The 14,465-nt window shown below is 48.7% G+C and overlaps 1 protein-coding gene across 1 annotated transcript in view; it reads left to right on the top strand.

The window, feature by feature from the left end:
* The window catches only part of msraa (methionine sulfoxide reductase Aa), a 119,453-nt gene that overhangs the window by 80,241 nt on the left and 24,747 nt on the right, over window positions 1–14,465 (top strand). The window contains exons 4-5 of the mRNA XM_035794131.2: window positions 3,373–3,477; window positions 8,937–9,043. Coding sequence (XP_035650024.1) covers window positions 3,373–3,477; window positions 8,937–9,043 — 212 coding nt within the window. The remainder of the gene's footprint in view (window positions 1–3,372; window positions 3,478–8,936; window positions 9,044–14,465) is intronic.

Below are 14,465 nucleotides of genomic sequence, written 5' to 3'. Positions count from 1 at the left end.
GTCTGTATTCTACTTTCTAAGTGTGTGTGCAGTGTGTGACTAGAGAAATCAACCAGGAGGAGCATCACTACAGTAGCTCTATGGTTCTGTGATGGATGTCCTCATTCTGCCTCCCTCCTCTTAGTAACACAGCAGCTACAGTAGGTGTATTTTGAGCTGTCTATTGAAATGGAGAATAAGAAATAGGTTTGGAAAGGAGAATCCAAAACAGCGGTGGAAGAAAGTCAACGTGGTTCAGACAGTGAACTTGCTCTCTACAGTTTTCCTTTCGTTGCGATAATGGGAGTTGGGTGTTTTGGGGCATTATCCAAACACTGTCAGCTGTCTCTGTGTTATTTTTAGATGCACCCACTGTATCTCCATCCTGCTTTGAGGGATTTAGGATTTAGGAAATTAGATTTTGCTCTCAGTGTGAATGTAGTTTTCTGGGTATAGGAGGTAACATCATAAAACCCTGCTGGGTGTTCCTCTGAGGACTGAGGGCTTTGTCTGAACCCTCATGACCGGCACTGACCTTCACAGACTTGGCTGGGCCCTCGGTTTCCTCGGCAGGGGACCAGAAATCCTCACAAGGATAGTAAAGAAAGTAAAATTTGGACAAGTGGGGACATTTTGCCGGTCCCCACAAGGAAACAGACTATTTTATGCATAGGGGTTAGGTTTAGGGTTAGTATTACAATCAGGGTTAGGAGTAAGGGTTAGGGTTCGGAGTTAGGGGTTAGGGAAAATAAGATTTTGAATGGGAACCAATTGTTTGGTCCCTCAACAATACTAAAAGAAACGTGTGTGTGTGAGACTGTGTGTGTATGTGTGTGTGTGTTCATTTTATTTATGTTTTGTTATCATTTGTTTTCTGTTCTGGCAGTAGTGGAACTGCCCTGTAGAATGTAGAATGTGGGGTACTGCGCTGAGGTGGGTAGCTGTCCATCTGGTGGTGCTGAAATCCTGCCTCAGCTCACTGACTGCCACTCACTGTTACAAGATGTTACTGAAAGTTTCTGTTACTGACTGCTATTGACTGTTACTGGCTGTTACTGACTGCTACTGACTGTTACTGATGCTACTGACCTGCTATTGACTGTTACTGACTGTTACTGACTGCTACTGACTGCTATTGACTTTTACTGACTGTTACTGACTGCTACGGACTGCTACTGACTTACTGGATGCTACTGACTGTTACTGACTGCTATTGAATGCTACTGACTGCTACTGACTGCTATTGACTTTTACTGACTGTTACTGACTGCTACGGACTGCTACTGACTTACTGGATGCTACTGACTGTTACTGACTGCTATTGAATGCTACTGACTGCTACTGACTGCTATTGACTGTTATTGAATGCTACTGACTGCTATTGACTGTTACTGACTGCTACTGACTTACTGGATGCTACTGACTGTTACTGACTGTTATTGAATGCTACTGACTGCTACGACTGCTACTGACTGTTACTGACTTACTGGATGCTACTGACTGTTATTGACTGCTATTGACTGTTACTGACTGCTACTGACTTACTGGATGCTACTGACTGTTACTGACTGCTACTGACTGCTATTGACTTTTACTGACTGCTACTGACTTACTGGATGCTACTGACTGTTACTGACTGCTACTGACTGCTATTGACTGTTACTGAATGCTACTGACTGCTATTAACTGTTACTGACTGTTACTCACTGCTTCTGGGGCTGCAGATCAATGTGAGGGGGTTTATGCCCTGTGTGGCTGTAGAAAGATAACTGTACCCCTCCTTCCCCTAATCCCAGCAGAGCGTCTGCAGTGTGCAGATTGGAACGGGATCCTGTGTCAACAAGGGATTAGGGGTTGCAGGAATGTATTGAACAGACAACCGACACAAAGACAGAGAAGCAGAGAGAGAATGGAGGAAAGCACCATTTGGATGAGGGATGTGTACAGTAGAAAATAGGACAGGGCAGTCAGTACATGAATACAGGGCTGGAGGTCACAAGTCCTCATTGTCTTTGAACACCATAGTTGGTGAATCACAGTCAATCACATTTGAAAAGGAAATCTGAATACAAAAGAGTGTAACGTATTCTTTGCTCCAGACCATGCATATAGTGCAGTGGGATGCAGAGAGTGGTGGCATATGGACTTCTGACTTCTGCTGAGCCTCATGCTGGCAGCCGTGTTGCCCATCCTCCCCTGAGCTGCCAGCGGATGATGGCTGTGTGTGTGTGTGTGTGTGTGTGTGTGTGTGTGTGTGTGTGTGTGTGTGTGTGTGTGTGTCTCTGGCGTCCTTCAGCTCACCCTGAACACACAGCTCCACTGCCAGGCCCACCAGCTGAGCGAGGGAGCCACCGGATGGAGGAGAAAGGAGAAATAAAGAGAAGCTGAAAGAGAGACAATGGAAGGATGGATTTGAAAGAAATAATTGTTTACAGAGAGAGAGAATGGTAGAGGGAGGGAGAGAATTGATTCCTGAATTTGAGTGTGCGTCTGTGCAATCAACTGTGCATGCGCTCGTGTGTGTGTGTGCACAAAATTATACACCATATCAGTTGTGTCCCATGTACTCCCACGTTCCTCCTCCTGTCTCCAGGACATCACTGTGTTCTTCCATCAGGTTTATTGTACAGTTCCTCTGTAGCGTCGGTCTGTAATGAGAGTGACCCTACAGGTTAGTTCTTATTACTTTTTTAATATCCCAGCTGTAGATGTGCTGCAGATAGTGGAGAACACAGCCTTATGAGGTGATATTAAACACACACCAATCTCAGTGGAATAAAGTAATCTCGCTAGAAATGTCTTGAATTAGGAATAGAAGAGCGGCCCGTTATATGAAACACTGTTTTACTCTGTCATTTTGAGATGTGAACTTTTGTGAATGTCCCTCGGCACTAGACATTCAACTGCCAGTGAGGGAGGAAGCGAGTGTGGGGAGCGAGATGAGACAAAGTAGGGGATGAGAAGACAGAAAGAGAAAGGAGGAGGTAGAAGTGGAAGAGTGAATGAAAGAGTTCTCCAAACAGCTCTATCCAATCAGCCCATCCTGGGTCTCCAGCTTGCGTGGTTGGAGGACACTCCTACTGTACCTCCAGAGCCCTGGGCCAGAGGGGATCTCTTCTTGGTTAAAACATTCAGAACTCCTCCAGGACAGCAGCTCACACCTGGACTGGAGAACAAGAGACACTCACAGTCAGGCTTTTCGCTGCTTCTAGCGAGTTGATATAAAACACAAGGTTACTTATCCACAGAGCTAGAATGAGATTATCATAAACCACTCCTAATCTTAACCAGAGGGATAAGGAAATATCTGATCCTGGACCAGTGGATTGGGGCAACGTTCTGCCTATTTCTCCTAACCTCCCCATCTCTCCTGTCTTCTGCTGTCTCCTTCAGGTAGAACAGGTCATACTGAGGTTGTCCGGGTGGTCTGGGAGCCAGAGAAGACAAGTTTCTCCAAACTGCTCAAGGTGTTTTGGGAGAGCCACAACCCAACTCAAGGTAAAACCCTGTCTGTCCATCCACACACAGACACCTCTGTTATATACAACTACAGTATTTCCAAACAACGTGCCGTAGTTTAAACCAAGTCTATACTGCTTTCTCTCTGCCCTAAGCTATCCATAGCAAAATGATGAGTCTGCCATTTTGAGCACCTACAATCAGGGTTTTATGGAATGAAGGAAGGGAGGGAAGGAGAGGGAGAGAGGGAGGGAGAGAGAGAGAGAGTGGTGCCTGGAGTGTGTGACCTAATCACACACAGCGCTGTGAGTGTGTGTTTAATTTGACCCTTGTTGACCCTGTGTGAGTGTGTGTGAGTCCACAGGATACACACGGCCCCAGAGAAATGTGCCTCTCTGTGTTAGCCCTGACCCCTCCTCACCTCAGGCACGTCAACTCCACTGGCCAGCCCAACTTCTGGACAACCTTAAACACACACACACAATGACACACATTGGAGAAGAAGATACACACACAGTATGACCCAGAGTAGAATACACACAGTATGACCCAGAGTAGAATACACACAATATGACCCAGAGTAGAATACACACAGTATGACCCAGAGTAGAATACACACAATATGACCCAGAGTAGAATACATACAATATGACCCAGAGTAGAATACACACAGTATGACCCAGAGTAGAATACACACAGTATGACCCAGAGTAGAATACACACAACATGACCCAGAGTAGAATACACACAGTATGACCCAGAGTAGAATACACACAATATGACCCAGAGTAGAATACACACAGTATGACCCAGAGTAGAATACACACAGTATGACCCAGAGTAGAATACACACAGTATGACCCAGAGTAGAATACACACAGTATGACCCAGAGTAGAATACACACAATATGACCCAGAGTAGAATACACACAGTGTGACCCAGAGTAGAATACACACAGTATGACCCAGAGTAGAATACACACAGTATGACCCAGAGTAGAATACACACAGTATGACCCAGAGTAGAATACACACAACATGACCCAGAGTAGAATACACACAGTATGACCCAGAGTAGAATACACACAGTGTGACCCAGAGTAGAATACACACAGTATGACCCAGAGTAGAATACACACAGTATGACCCAGAGTAGAATACACACAGTATGACCCAGAGTAGAATACACACAGTATGACCCAGAGTAGAATACACACAGTATGACCCAGAGTAGAATACACACAGTATGACCCAGAGTAGAATACACACAGTATGACCCAGAGTAGAATACACACAGTATGACCCAGAGTAGAATACACACAGTATGACCCAGAGTAGAATACACACAGTATGACCCAGAGTAGAATACACACAATATGACCCAGAGTAGAATACACACAACATGACCCAGAGTAGAATACACACAGTATGACCCAGAGTAGAATACACACAGCATGACCCAGAGTAGAATACACACAGTATGACCCAGAGTAGAATACACACAATATGACCCAGAGTAGAATACAACATGACCCAGAGTAGAATACACACAATATGACCCAGAGTAGAATACACACAGTGTGACCCAGAGTAGAATACACACAGTATGACCCAGAGTAGAATACACACAGTATGACCCAGAGTAGAATACACACAGTATGACCCAGAGTAGAATACACACAACATGACCCAGAGTAGAATACACACAGTGTGACCCAGAGTAGAATACACACAGTGTGACCCAGTAGAATACACACAGTATGACCCAGAGTAGAATACACACAGTATGACCCAGAGTAGAATACACACAGTATGACCCAGAGTAGAATACACACAGTATGACCCAGAGTAGAATACACACAGTATGACCCAGAGTAGACAGTATGACAGAATACACACAGTATGACCCAGAGTAGAATACACACAGTATGACCCAGAGTAGAATACACACAGAATACACAGTATGACCCAGAGTAGAATACACACACACAGTATGACCCAGAGTAGAATACACACAGTATGACCCAGAGTAGAATACACACAATATGACCCAGAGTAGAATACACACAACATGACCCAGAGTAGAATACACACAGTATGACCCAGAGTAGAATACACACAACATGACCCAGAGTAGAATACACACAGTATGACCCAGAGTAGAATACACACAACATGACCCAGAGTAGAATACACACAGTATGACCCAGAGTAGAATACACACAGTGTGACCCAGAGTAGAATACACACAGTATGACCCAGAGTAGAATACACACAGTATGACCCAGAGTAGAATACACACAGTGTGACCCAGAGTAGAATACACACAGTATGACCCAGAGTAGAATACACACAGTGTGACCCAGAGTAGAATACACACAGTGTGACCCAGAGTAGAATACACACAGTATGACCCAGAGTAGAATACACACAGTATGACCCAGAGTAGAATACACACAGTATGACCCAGAGTAGAATACACACAGTATGACCCAGAGTAGAATACACACAGTGTGACCCAGAGTAGAATACACACAGTATGACCCAGAGTAGAATACACACAGTATGACCCAGAGTAGAATACACACAGTATGAGACACATTGTTGGTCACTTTCTTCCACACTGTTGACAGTACTACGTTATCATTCTCAGGTCACTTCAGTGTCATGAATCATGACCTACTTCCGGAGTGGTTTGGCTCCAGAATACTGCTGTTACACATAGCGTGCAGAATATAACTGTTAATTTCCTCCATTCAACTTTTTCAAAGATGCTATTTTAGATTTGATGGTTTGATATGGTGGGCTCAAAGAAAGATCCTGATTAAATCAAATATGCATCGATAATGCATTACCCACACTGAGTGTACAAAACATTAAGAACACCTGCTGTTTCTATGACATAGACTGACCAAGAGAATCCAGGTGAACGCTATGATCCCTTATTGATGTCAGCTGTTATATCCACTTCAACCAGTGTAGATGAAGAGGAGGAGACAGCTTAAATAAGGATTTCTACGCCTTGAGATAATTGAGACATGGATTGGGTATGCGTGTCATTCAGAGGGGGAATGGGCAAGACAAAAGATTGAAGTACCTTTGAACAGGGTATGATAGTAGGTGCCAGGTGCACCGGTTTGAGTGTGTCAAGAACTACAACGCTGCTGGGTTTTTCATGCTCAACAGTTTCCCCTGTGTATCACGAATGGTACACCACCCAAAGGACATCCAATCGACTTTACACAACTGTGGGAAGCATTGGAGTCAACATGGGCCAGCATCCCTATGAAACGCTTTCAACACCTAGAGAGTCCATACACCAATGAATTGGGCTGTTCTGAGGGCAAAAGGGGTGCAAACTCAATATTAGGAAGGTGTTCCAAATGTTTGTTATACTCAGTGAATACAATGTACCTGTATATCTTCCCGCTGTAGTTTAGTCCTCATTCCCAAAGTGGATGTAATATTCAGGAAGGTTCAGATAGAGACTAAGGCCAAGTACTCTCTGAAGTGCTGCTCACAGGCCCAGTGGTGCTAGATGAGGTACACCTACTGATTCTCATATCATAAGACTCACTGTCATATTCCATGTGATCGTGACAGGACACTACTATCAACAGTATGACTAAATGTGTCCTCTAACACCTAGCCAATGATTGCGTGTTTGAATGGGAGCTTTTTGTCAGGGAACAAAATCAGTTTGGTTCACTCTGTGTCTTCACAGCTCACTCTCCGCTGCCAGAAACAGAATAATTACACAGAGGCAGGCAGTATCTGTATCCGTTTCTATATATGGATCAAGGTGAACTGTACTTTGATTGAAATTACAGCGCGGTTGGTCTGGTTTCATCTCCAGGTAGTTTTCCCCAGACAGACAGGGTTGATTGTGAGTTTGGTTCATAAGACGAGCCTGTCAGAGCAAGCACCGTCTGCTGGTTGGTTGGCAAAGTAAATGATCTCAGCTTAGGTCCCCTTATATTTAAACTCAGCAAAAGTTCCCTTTTCAGGACCCTGTCTTTCAAAGATAATTTGTAAAAAAACAAAATAACTTCACAGATCTTCATTGTAAAGGGTTTAAACACTGTTTCCCATGCTTGTTCAATGAACCATACACAATTAATGAACATGCAACTGTGGAACGGTTGTTAAGACACTTACAGCTTACAGATGGTAGGCAATTAAGGTCACAGTTATGAAAACTTAGGAGGCCTTTCTACTGACTCCGAAAAACACCAAAAGAAAGATGCCCAGGGTCCCTGCTCATCAGCGTGAATGTGCCTTAGGCATGCTGCAAGGAGGCATGAGGACTGCAGATGTGGCCAGGGCAATAAATTGCAATGTCCGTACTGTGAGACGCCTAAGACAGTTCTACAGGGAGACAGGACGGACAGCTGATCGTCCTCGCAGTGGCAGACCACATGTAACAACACATCTGCACATCTGCATCTGCACATCACACCTGCGGGACAGGTACAGGATGGCAACAACAACTGCTCGAGTTACACCAGGAACGCACAATCCCTCCATCAGTGCTCAGACTGTCCACAATAGGCTGAGAGAGGCTGGACTAAGGGCTTTTAGGCCTGATGTCACCAGACATCACCGGCAACAAAGTCGCCTATGGGCACAAACCCACCGTGGCTGGACCAGACAGGACTGGTAAAAAGTGCTCTCCACTGATGAATCGCGGTTTGTCTCACCAGGGGTGATGGTCGGATTCGCGTTTATCTTTGAAGGAATGAGCGTTACACCGAGGCCTACGCTCGAGTGGGATTGATTTGGAGGTGGAGGGAAGACATCCTCCTCCCTCATGTCGTACCCTTCCTGCAGGCACATCCTGACACAACCCTCTAGCATGACAGTGCCACCAGCCATACTGCTCGTTCTGTGCGTGATTTCCTGCAAGACAGGAATGACAGTGTTCTGCCATGGCCAGAGAAGAGCCCGGATCTCAATCCCATTGAGCACCTCTGGGACCTGTTGGATTGGAGGGTGAGGGCTAGGGCCATTCCCCCCAGAAATGTCCGGGAACCTGCAGGTGTATTGGTGGAAGAGTGGGGTAACATCTCACAGCAAGATCTGGCATATCTGGTGCAGTCCATGAGGAGGAGATGCACTGCAGTACTTAATGCAGCTGGTGGCCACACCAGATACTGACTGTTGACTTTTGATGTTGACCCCTCCTTTGTTAGTCACGTGTGTGGAACTTGTTCAGTTTATGTCTCAGTTGTTGAATCTTCTGTTCATTATTTACACAAGTTTGCTGAAAATAAACGCAGTTGACAGTGAGAGGACGTTTCTTTCTTTGTTTATATATAACCCTTTGTTTGTATGTTTGTCTGTCTGAGTGTGGTTGTGTGTGTGTGTGTGTGTGTGTGTCTCTCTGGGTGATTTGTCCTTTGTTTATGTCTTCCTCTATATTGAGTGAAAAGTGTTTTCTTTAGTCCGGTAAATTCTCTAACAGTTAGACAACATTGCCTTCTCTCTCTCATTGTCAGGAATGCGCCAGGGCAACGATGTTGGAACGACCTATCGATCAGCCATTTACACATACACACAGGAGCAGCTTGAACAGGCTCTGGCCTCCAAAGACGACTATCAGAAGGTAAAGTAAAGTTTCTGTGTGTGGGAGTCACATCAACTCAACTCAATAACCCCCCGTCACATTAAATGCTTGCTTCCAACGAGCATCAGTCCAGGTTCAAATCCCGTCACCTTATAGGGAACATGCATAAAGCCAGGCAGCCTACCCCACCTGCATAACGCAAATGTTTAATGGAGAGGGATTGCATGCCGCCACTGATTCCCCTAGTGAGAGGAGAAAACAGGAGGGGAGGAACAGCAGAATCTCTGTGGTGCAACGCTATGTGGAGCAGCTTTACCGCACTAGACCCCACCCTCCCCAACACTGCTGCATGCATGGCTTCTAGAACAAGGGAGAGACAGACAGAGGAAGAAAGAAAACATGAGCTTACAGTGGAGCTAGGCTGGTCTCTCCTTCTTCTCTCTCCTTCTCTCTCTCTCCCTCCAGTGGCTACAACCGTACTGCTCTCTTCTCTCTCTCTTCTCTCTCTCTCTCTTCTCTCTCTCTCGCTCTCTCTCTCTCTCTCTCTCTCTCTCTCTCTCTCTCTCTCTCTCTCTCTCTCTCTTCTCTCTTCTCTCTTCTCTCTCTTCTCTCTTGTCTTGATTCCTTCTGTAACCACTTTCTGTGACCTGATTTCTGCCCTTGCCTCGCTCTCCATTTAGCCGGCCCTTCTCTCCTATGGAAGCTGAGGTATGTCAACCACAGGATGTTAGACAAGTAATGGATAAAGACGTGTCCCTGTATCTATTGACAGTTGAATCTCTCATTGGAGAGTGTCGATGAGATGACCTTGGGTGTCTGGACACCTTCGTTGTTCTATTGTTGAGCTGCTGTATTCAGATGAAGTTCTGCCATACTGTCTTTGTGCAGCGAGGAGACAAGACGAGGGAAAGGTGCGTCAGATCCGTCTGGATGAGCAATGCTCCACCTCTTCATCGGCAGAACAGAGCATACATACACAGTTGAGTTGAGAACCATTTCATGTACAGTCCTGAAATATCAACCTTGGAGCTATTCAATACATTTCATATCAGGTTAGTTACATTAAATAGTTAACTTTTCCTTCAATGGAAACAAGAAGATATTCCGTTGCTGCCAACATACACATTTTCTCTGTTTGCTTACCACCTTCACTCCATTCCCCACTTTTCTTCCACTGTACCTGACCTGCAGTGGGCTATTCATCGGGCTAACACACCACTCCATGCAGCTTCATGGGCCAGGGTTGGGGTGTTGAAGCCAGACGGGGAGATAGAGTGCACTCCCACGGAGACGGAGGAGGTGGAGGAAAGGAGGAGGAGAGTAGGAGGAGGGGCAGCATTTTGGTTGGATTTGTTCCTTCACGGAGTGCTGCCTCCAGCTGATGAAGCTACTGGGAGAGAGGCTGAGATACTGCAGCCTCTCCTCTCCTAATGGCTGAATAATAACACGGGTGTTGAAGCTACTGGGAGAGAGGCTGAGATACTGCAGCCTCTCCTCTCCTAATGGCCGGGTAATAACACAGCTGACAAGGGTACACCAGGTCCCTCCATCCCATCCCTGTTCCTCTACCCCTCCTTCCATCCCATCCCCTGTTCCTCTACCCCTCCCTCCATCCCATCCCCCGTTCCTCTACCCCTCCATCCATCCCATCCCCCGTTCCTCTACCCCTCCATCCCATCCCCTGTTCCTCTACCCCTCCCTCCATCCCATCCCCTGTTCCTCTACCCCTCCCTCCATCCCATCCCCCGTTCCTCTACCCCTCCCTCCATCCCATCCCCCCCGTTCCTCTACCCCTCATTCCATCCATCCCCCGTTCCTCTACCCCTCCCTCCCTCCATCCCATCCCCCATTCCTCTACCCCTCATTCCATCCATCCCCCGTTCCTCTACCCCTCCCTCCATCCCATCCCCTGTTCCTCTACCCCTCCCTCCATCCCATCCCCTGTTTCTCTACCCCTCCTTCCATCCCATCCCCCGTGCCTCTACCCCTCCTTCCATCCCATCACCCGTTCCTCTACCCCTCCCTCCATCCCATCCCCCGTTCCTCTACCCCTCCATCCATCCCATCCCCTGTTCCTCTACCCCTCCCTCCATCCCATCCCCCGTTCCTTTACCCCTCCCTCCATCCCATCCCCCGTTCCTCTACTCCTCCCTCCATCCCATCCCCCGTTCATCTACCCCTCCCTCCATCCCATCCCCCGTGCCTCTACCCCTCCCTCCATCCCATCCCCCGTTCCTCTACCCCTCCTTCCATCCCATCACCCGTTCCTCTACCCCTCCCTCCATCCCATCCCCCGTTCCTCTACCCCTCCATCCATCCCATCCCCCGTTCCTCTACCCCTCCCTCCATCCCATCCCCCGTTCCTTTACCCCTCCCTCCATCCCATCCCCCGTTCCTCTACCCCTCCCTCCATCCCATCCCCCGTTCCTCTACCCCTCCCTCCATCCCATCCCCCGTGCCTCTACCCCTCCCTCCATCCCATCACCCGTTCCTCTACCCCTCCTTCCATCCCATCCCCCGTTCCTCTACCCCTCCTTCCATCCCATCCCCCGTGCCTCTACCCCTCCTTCCATCCCATCACCCGTTCCTCTACCCCTCCATCCATCCCATCCCCCGTTCCTCTACCCCTCCATCCATCCCATCCCCCGTTCCTCTACCCCTCCTTCCATCCCATCCCCCGTTCCTCTACCCCTCCTTCCATCCCATCCCCCGTTCCTCTACCCCTCCTTCCATCCCATCCCCCGTTCCTCTACCCCTCCATCCATCCCATCCCCCGTTCCTCTACCCCTCCTTCCATCCCATCCCCCGTTCCTCTACCCCTCCATCCATCCCATCCCCCGTTCCTCTACCCCTCCTTCCATCCCATCCCCTGTTCCTCTACCCCTCCCTCCATCCCATCCCCTGTTTCTCTACCCCTCCTTCCATCCCATCCCCCGTGCCTCTACCCCTCCTTCCATCCCATCCCCCGTTCCTCTACCCCTCCTTCCATCCCATCCCCCGTTCCTCTACCCCTCCTTCCATCCCATCCCCTGTTCCTCTACCCCTCCTTCCATCCCATCCCCCGTTCCTCTACCCCTCCTTCCATCCCATCCCCCGTTCATCTACCCCTCCTTCCATCCCATCCCCCGTTCCTCTACCCCTCCTTCCATCCCATCCCCCGTTCCTCTACCCCTCCTTCCATCCCATCCCCCGTTCCTCTACCCCTCCTTCCATCCCATCCCCCGTTCCTCTACCCCTCCTTCCATCCCATCCCCTGTTCATCTACCCCTCCTTCCATCCCATCCCCCGTTCCTCTACCCCTCCTTCCATCCCATCCCCCGTTCCTCTACCCCTCCTTCCATCCCATCCCCTGTTCATCTACCCCTCCTTCCATCCCATCCCCCGTTCCTCTACCCCTCCTTCCATCCCATCCCCCGTTCCTCTACCCCTCCTTCCATCCCATCCCCCGTTCCTCTACCCCTCCTTCCATCCCATCCCCCGTTCCTCTACCCCTCCATCCATCCCATCCCCCGTTCCTCTACCCCTCCCTCCATCCCATCACCCGTTCCTCTACCCCTCCTTCCATCCCATCCCCCGTTCCTCTACCCCTCCTTCCATCCCATCCCCCGTGCCTCTACCCCTCCTTCCATCCCATCACCCGTTCCTCTACCCCTCCATCCATCCCATCCCCCGTGCCTCTACCCCTCCTTCCATCCCATCCCCCGTTCCTCTACCCCTCCTTCCATCCCATCCCCTGTTCATCTACCCCTCCTCCCATCCCATCCCCCGTTCCTCTACCCCTCCCTCCAAGACCCAGTCTCTCATCAAAATGAGCCCCATTTACCCTTGCAGTCAGGGACCACAGCCTAGCAGCCACTGCAGGAGAGGCCTTATATTGGCTACTGTCAGTATCTCCTTTACAACACAGCCGTTATTACTACAACTCATTTTGGCCTGCACATTGTGGATGATTTCATTTATATTTGCAAGCGTCTGTGTTGGGACGTTATGTGCATTAGGTTATAACTAATATAACGGCACTCTCTACGCAGCCTGCCACACACCCACACTGTCTACCTCTACTATCTATCTATCTGGAGTAGATCATTTGAAGGTGTTTCAGACGTATAAAGGGAAAATCATCATTTCATTTCTCCCCTTTAGTAGCACATGATGAGCTGCTACAGTTTATATTGTATTGTTAGTTTCCATGCTGTTTGCTGGTGTTATGAAACACACATTTACTGGGTGTGTGTATGTGGTCTCCCTCTGTGAATTTTGACATTTGCGTCGGTTGGTTTTGGAGGGGGGTCTAATTTATTCTCCGGTTCACATCTCGTCTACCGTGACAATCATATCATCTGTGAGCGGAGCTCGTCTCGCTGTGTTTTGTCTCGGCTGAAAGGAGGCCATTTGCCACTAATGTCCCCCCTGGTCACGGGTCTGAGACAATGCCACAGCACTTACCTGAAAACCTGTTTATTTTGCTCTAGCATTTGCTATTGTTGGCTGTGTTTATGTTCACAAAGTGGCAGCCTCTGCTTACACAATCACTACTCTGCCAAAGTGTGCTACACACACTCAGACTCACAGACAATACCAGCACACTCACACACTCCCTCTGCTGGCCATGCTGCCTCTTTGTCCTCCTCCCGTCCTCTCGTCTTCTTCCATTGTCTGCTGTCCCCCCCTGCTGAGACATCTGCTCCGCACCACAAACCTAGCAGCACGGCCCTGTTGCCATGGAAACAGAGGAGGGCCCAACCCTCCCGCCCACCCCAGTTCTACCACTCGAGCTCTGTGATTGGTCCAGGCAGTCCTAATGAAGCGGGGTTTGGTTGGGGTTGTAGGTCATCTGTAGAAAGGCACCTCGGCTGCGTTTTAATCAGCTGTTGACCCCCGGCATAATGAAATGGAGGTCAGGCAAGGGGTTAATAAAGCTTGCTCTGACTGACAGCTGGGTTCGTAATGGGGGGAGTCGGGGAGGGATAGAGAGATGGAGGGAGTGAGAGAGAGAGAAGGAAAGGGAGAGTGCAATGGCGGAAGGGGGAGGGTAGAGGGTTAAAGAGAGATGGAGGGAGTGAGAGAGAGAGAAGGAAAGGGAGAGTGCAATGGCAGAAGGGGGAGGGTAGAGGGATAAAGAGAGATGGAGGGAGTGAGACAGAGAGAAGGAAAGGGAGAGTGCAATGGCAGAAGGGGGAGGGTAGAGGGATAAAGAGAGATGGAGGGGGAGATGGAGAGAGAGAGAAGGAAAGGGAGAGTGCAATGGCAGAAGGGGGAGGGTAGAGGGTTAAAGAGAGATGGAGGGAGTGAGAGAGAGAGAAGGAAAGGGAAAGTGCAATGGCGGAAGGGGGAGGGTAGAGGGATAAAGAGAGATGGAGGGAGTGAGAGAGAGAGAAGGAAAGGGAGAGTGCAATGGCGGAAGGGGGGGAGGGTAGATGGGGATAAAGAGAGATGGAGGGAGTGAGAGAGAGAAGGAAAG

This window comes from Oncorhynchus keta, chromosome 19, assembly GCF_023373465.1.
Source record: "Oncorhynchus keta strain PuntledgeMale-10-30-2019 chromosome 19, Oket_V2, whole genome shotgun sequence".
NCBI classification, from domain to species: Eukaryota; Metazoa; Chordata; class Actinopteri; order Salmoniformes; family Salmonidae; genus Oncorhynchus; species Oncorhynchus keta.
Note: the sequence above shows the minus strand (reverse complement) of the source record. Positions and strands in the feature narration are given on the sequence as shown.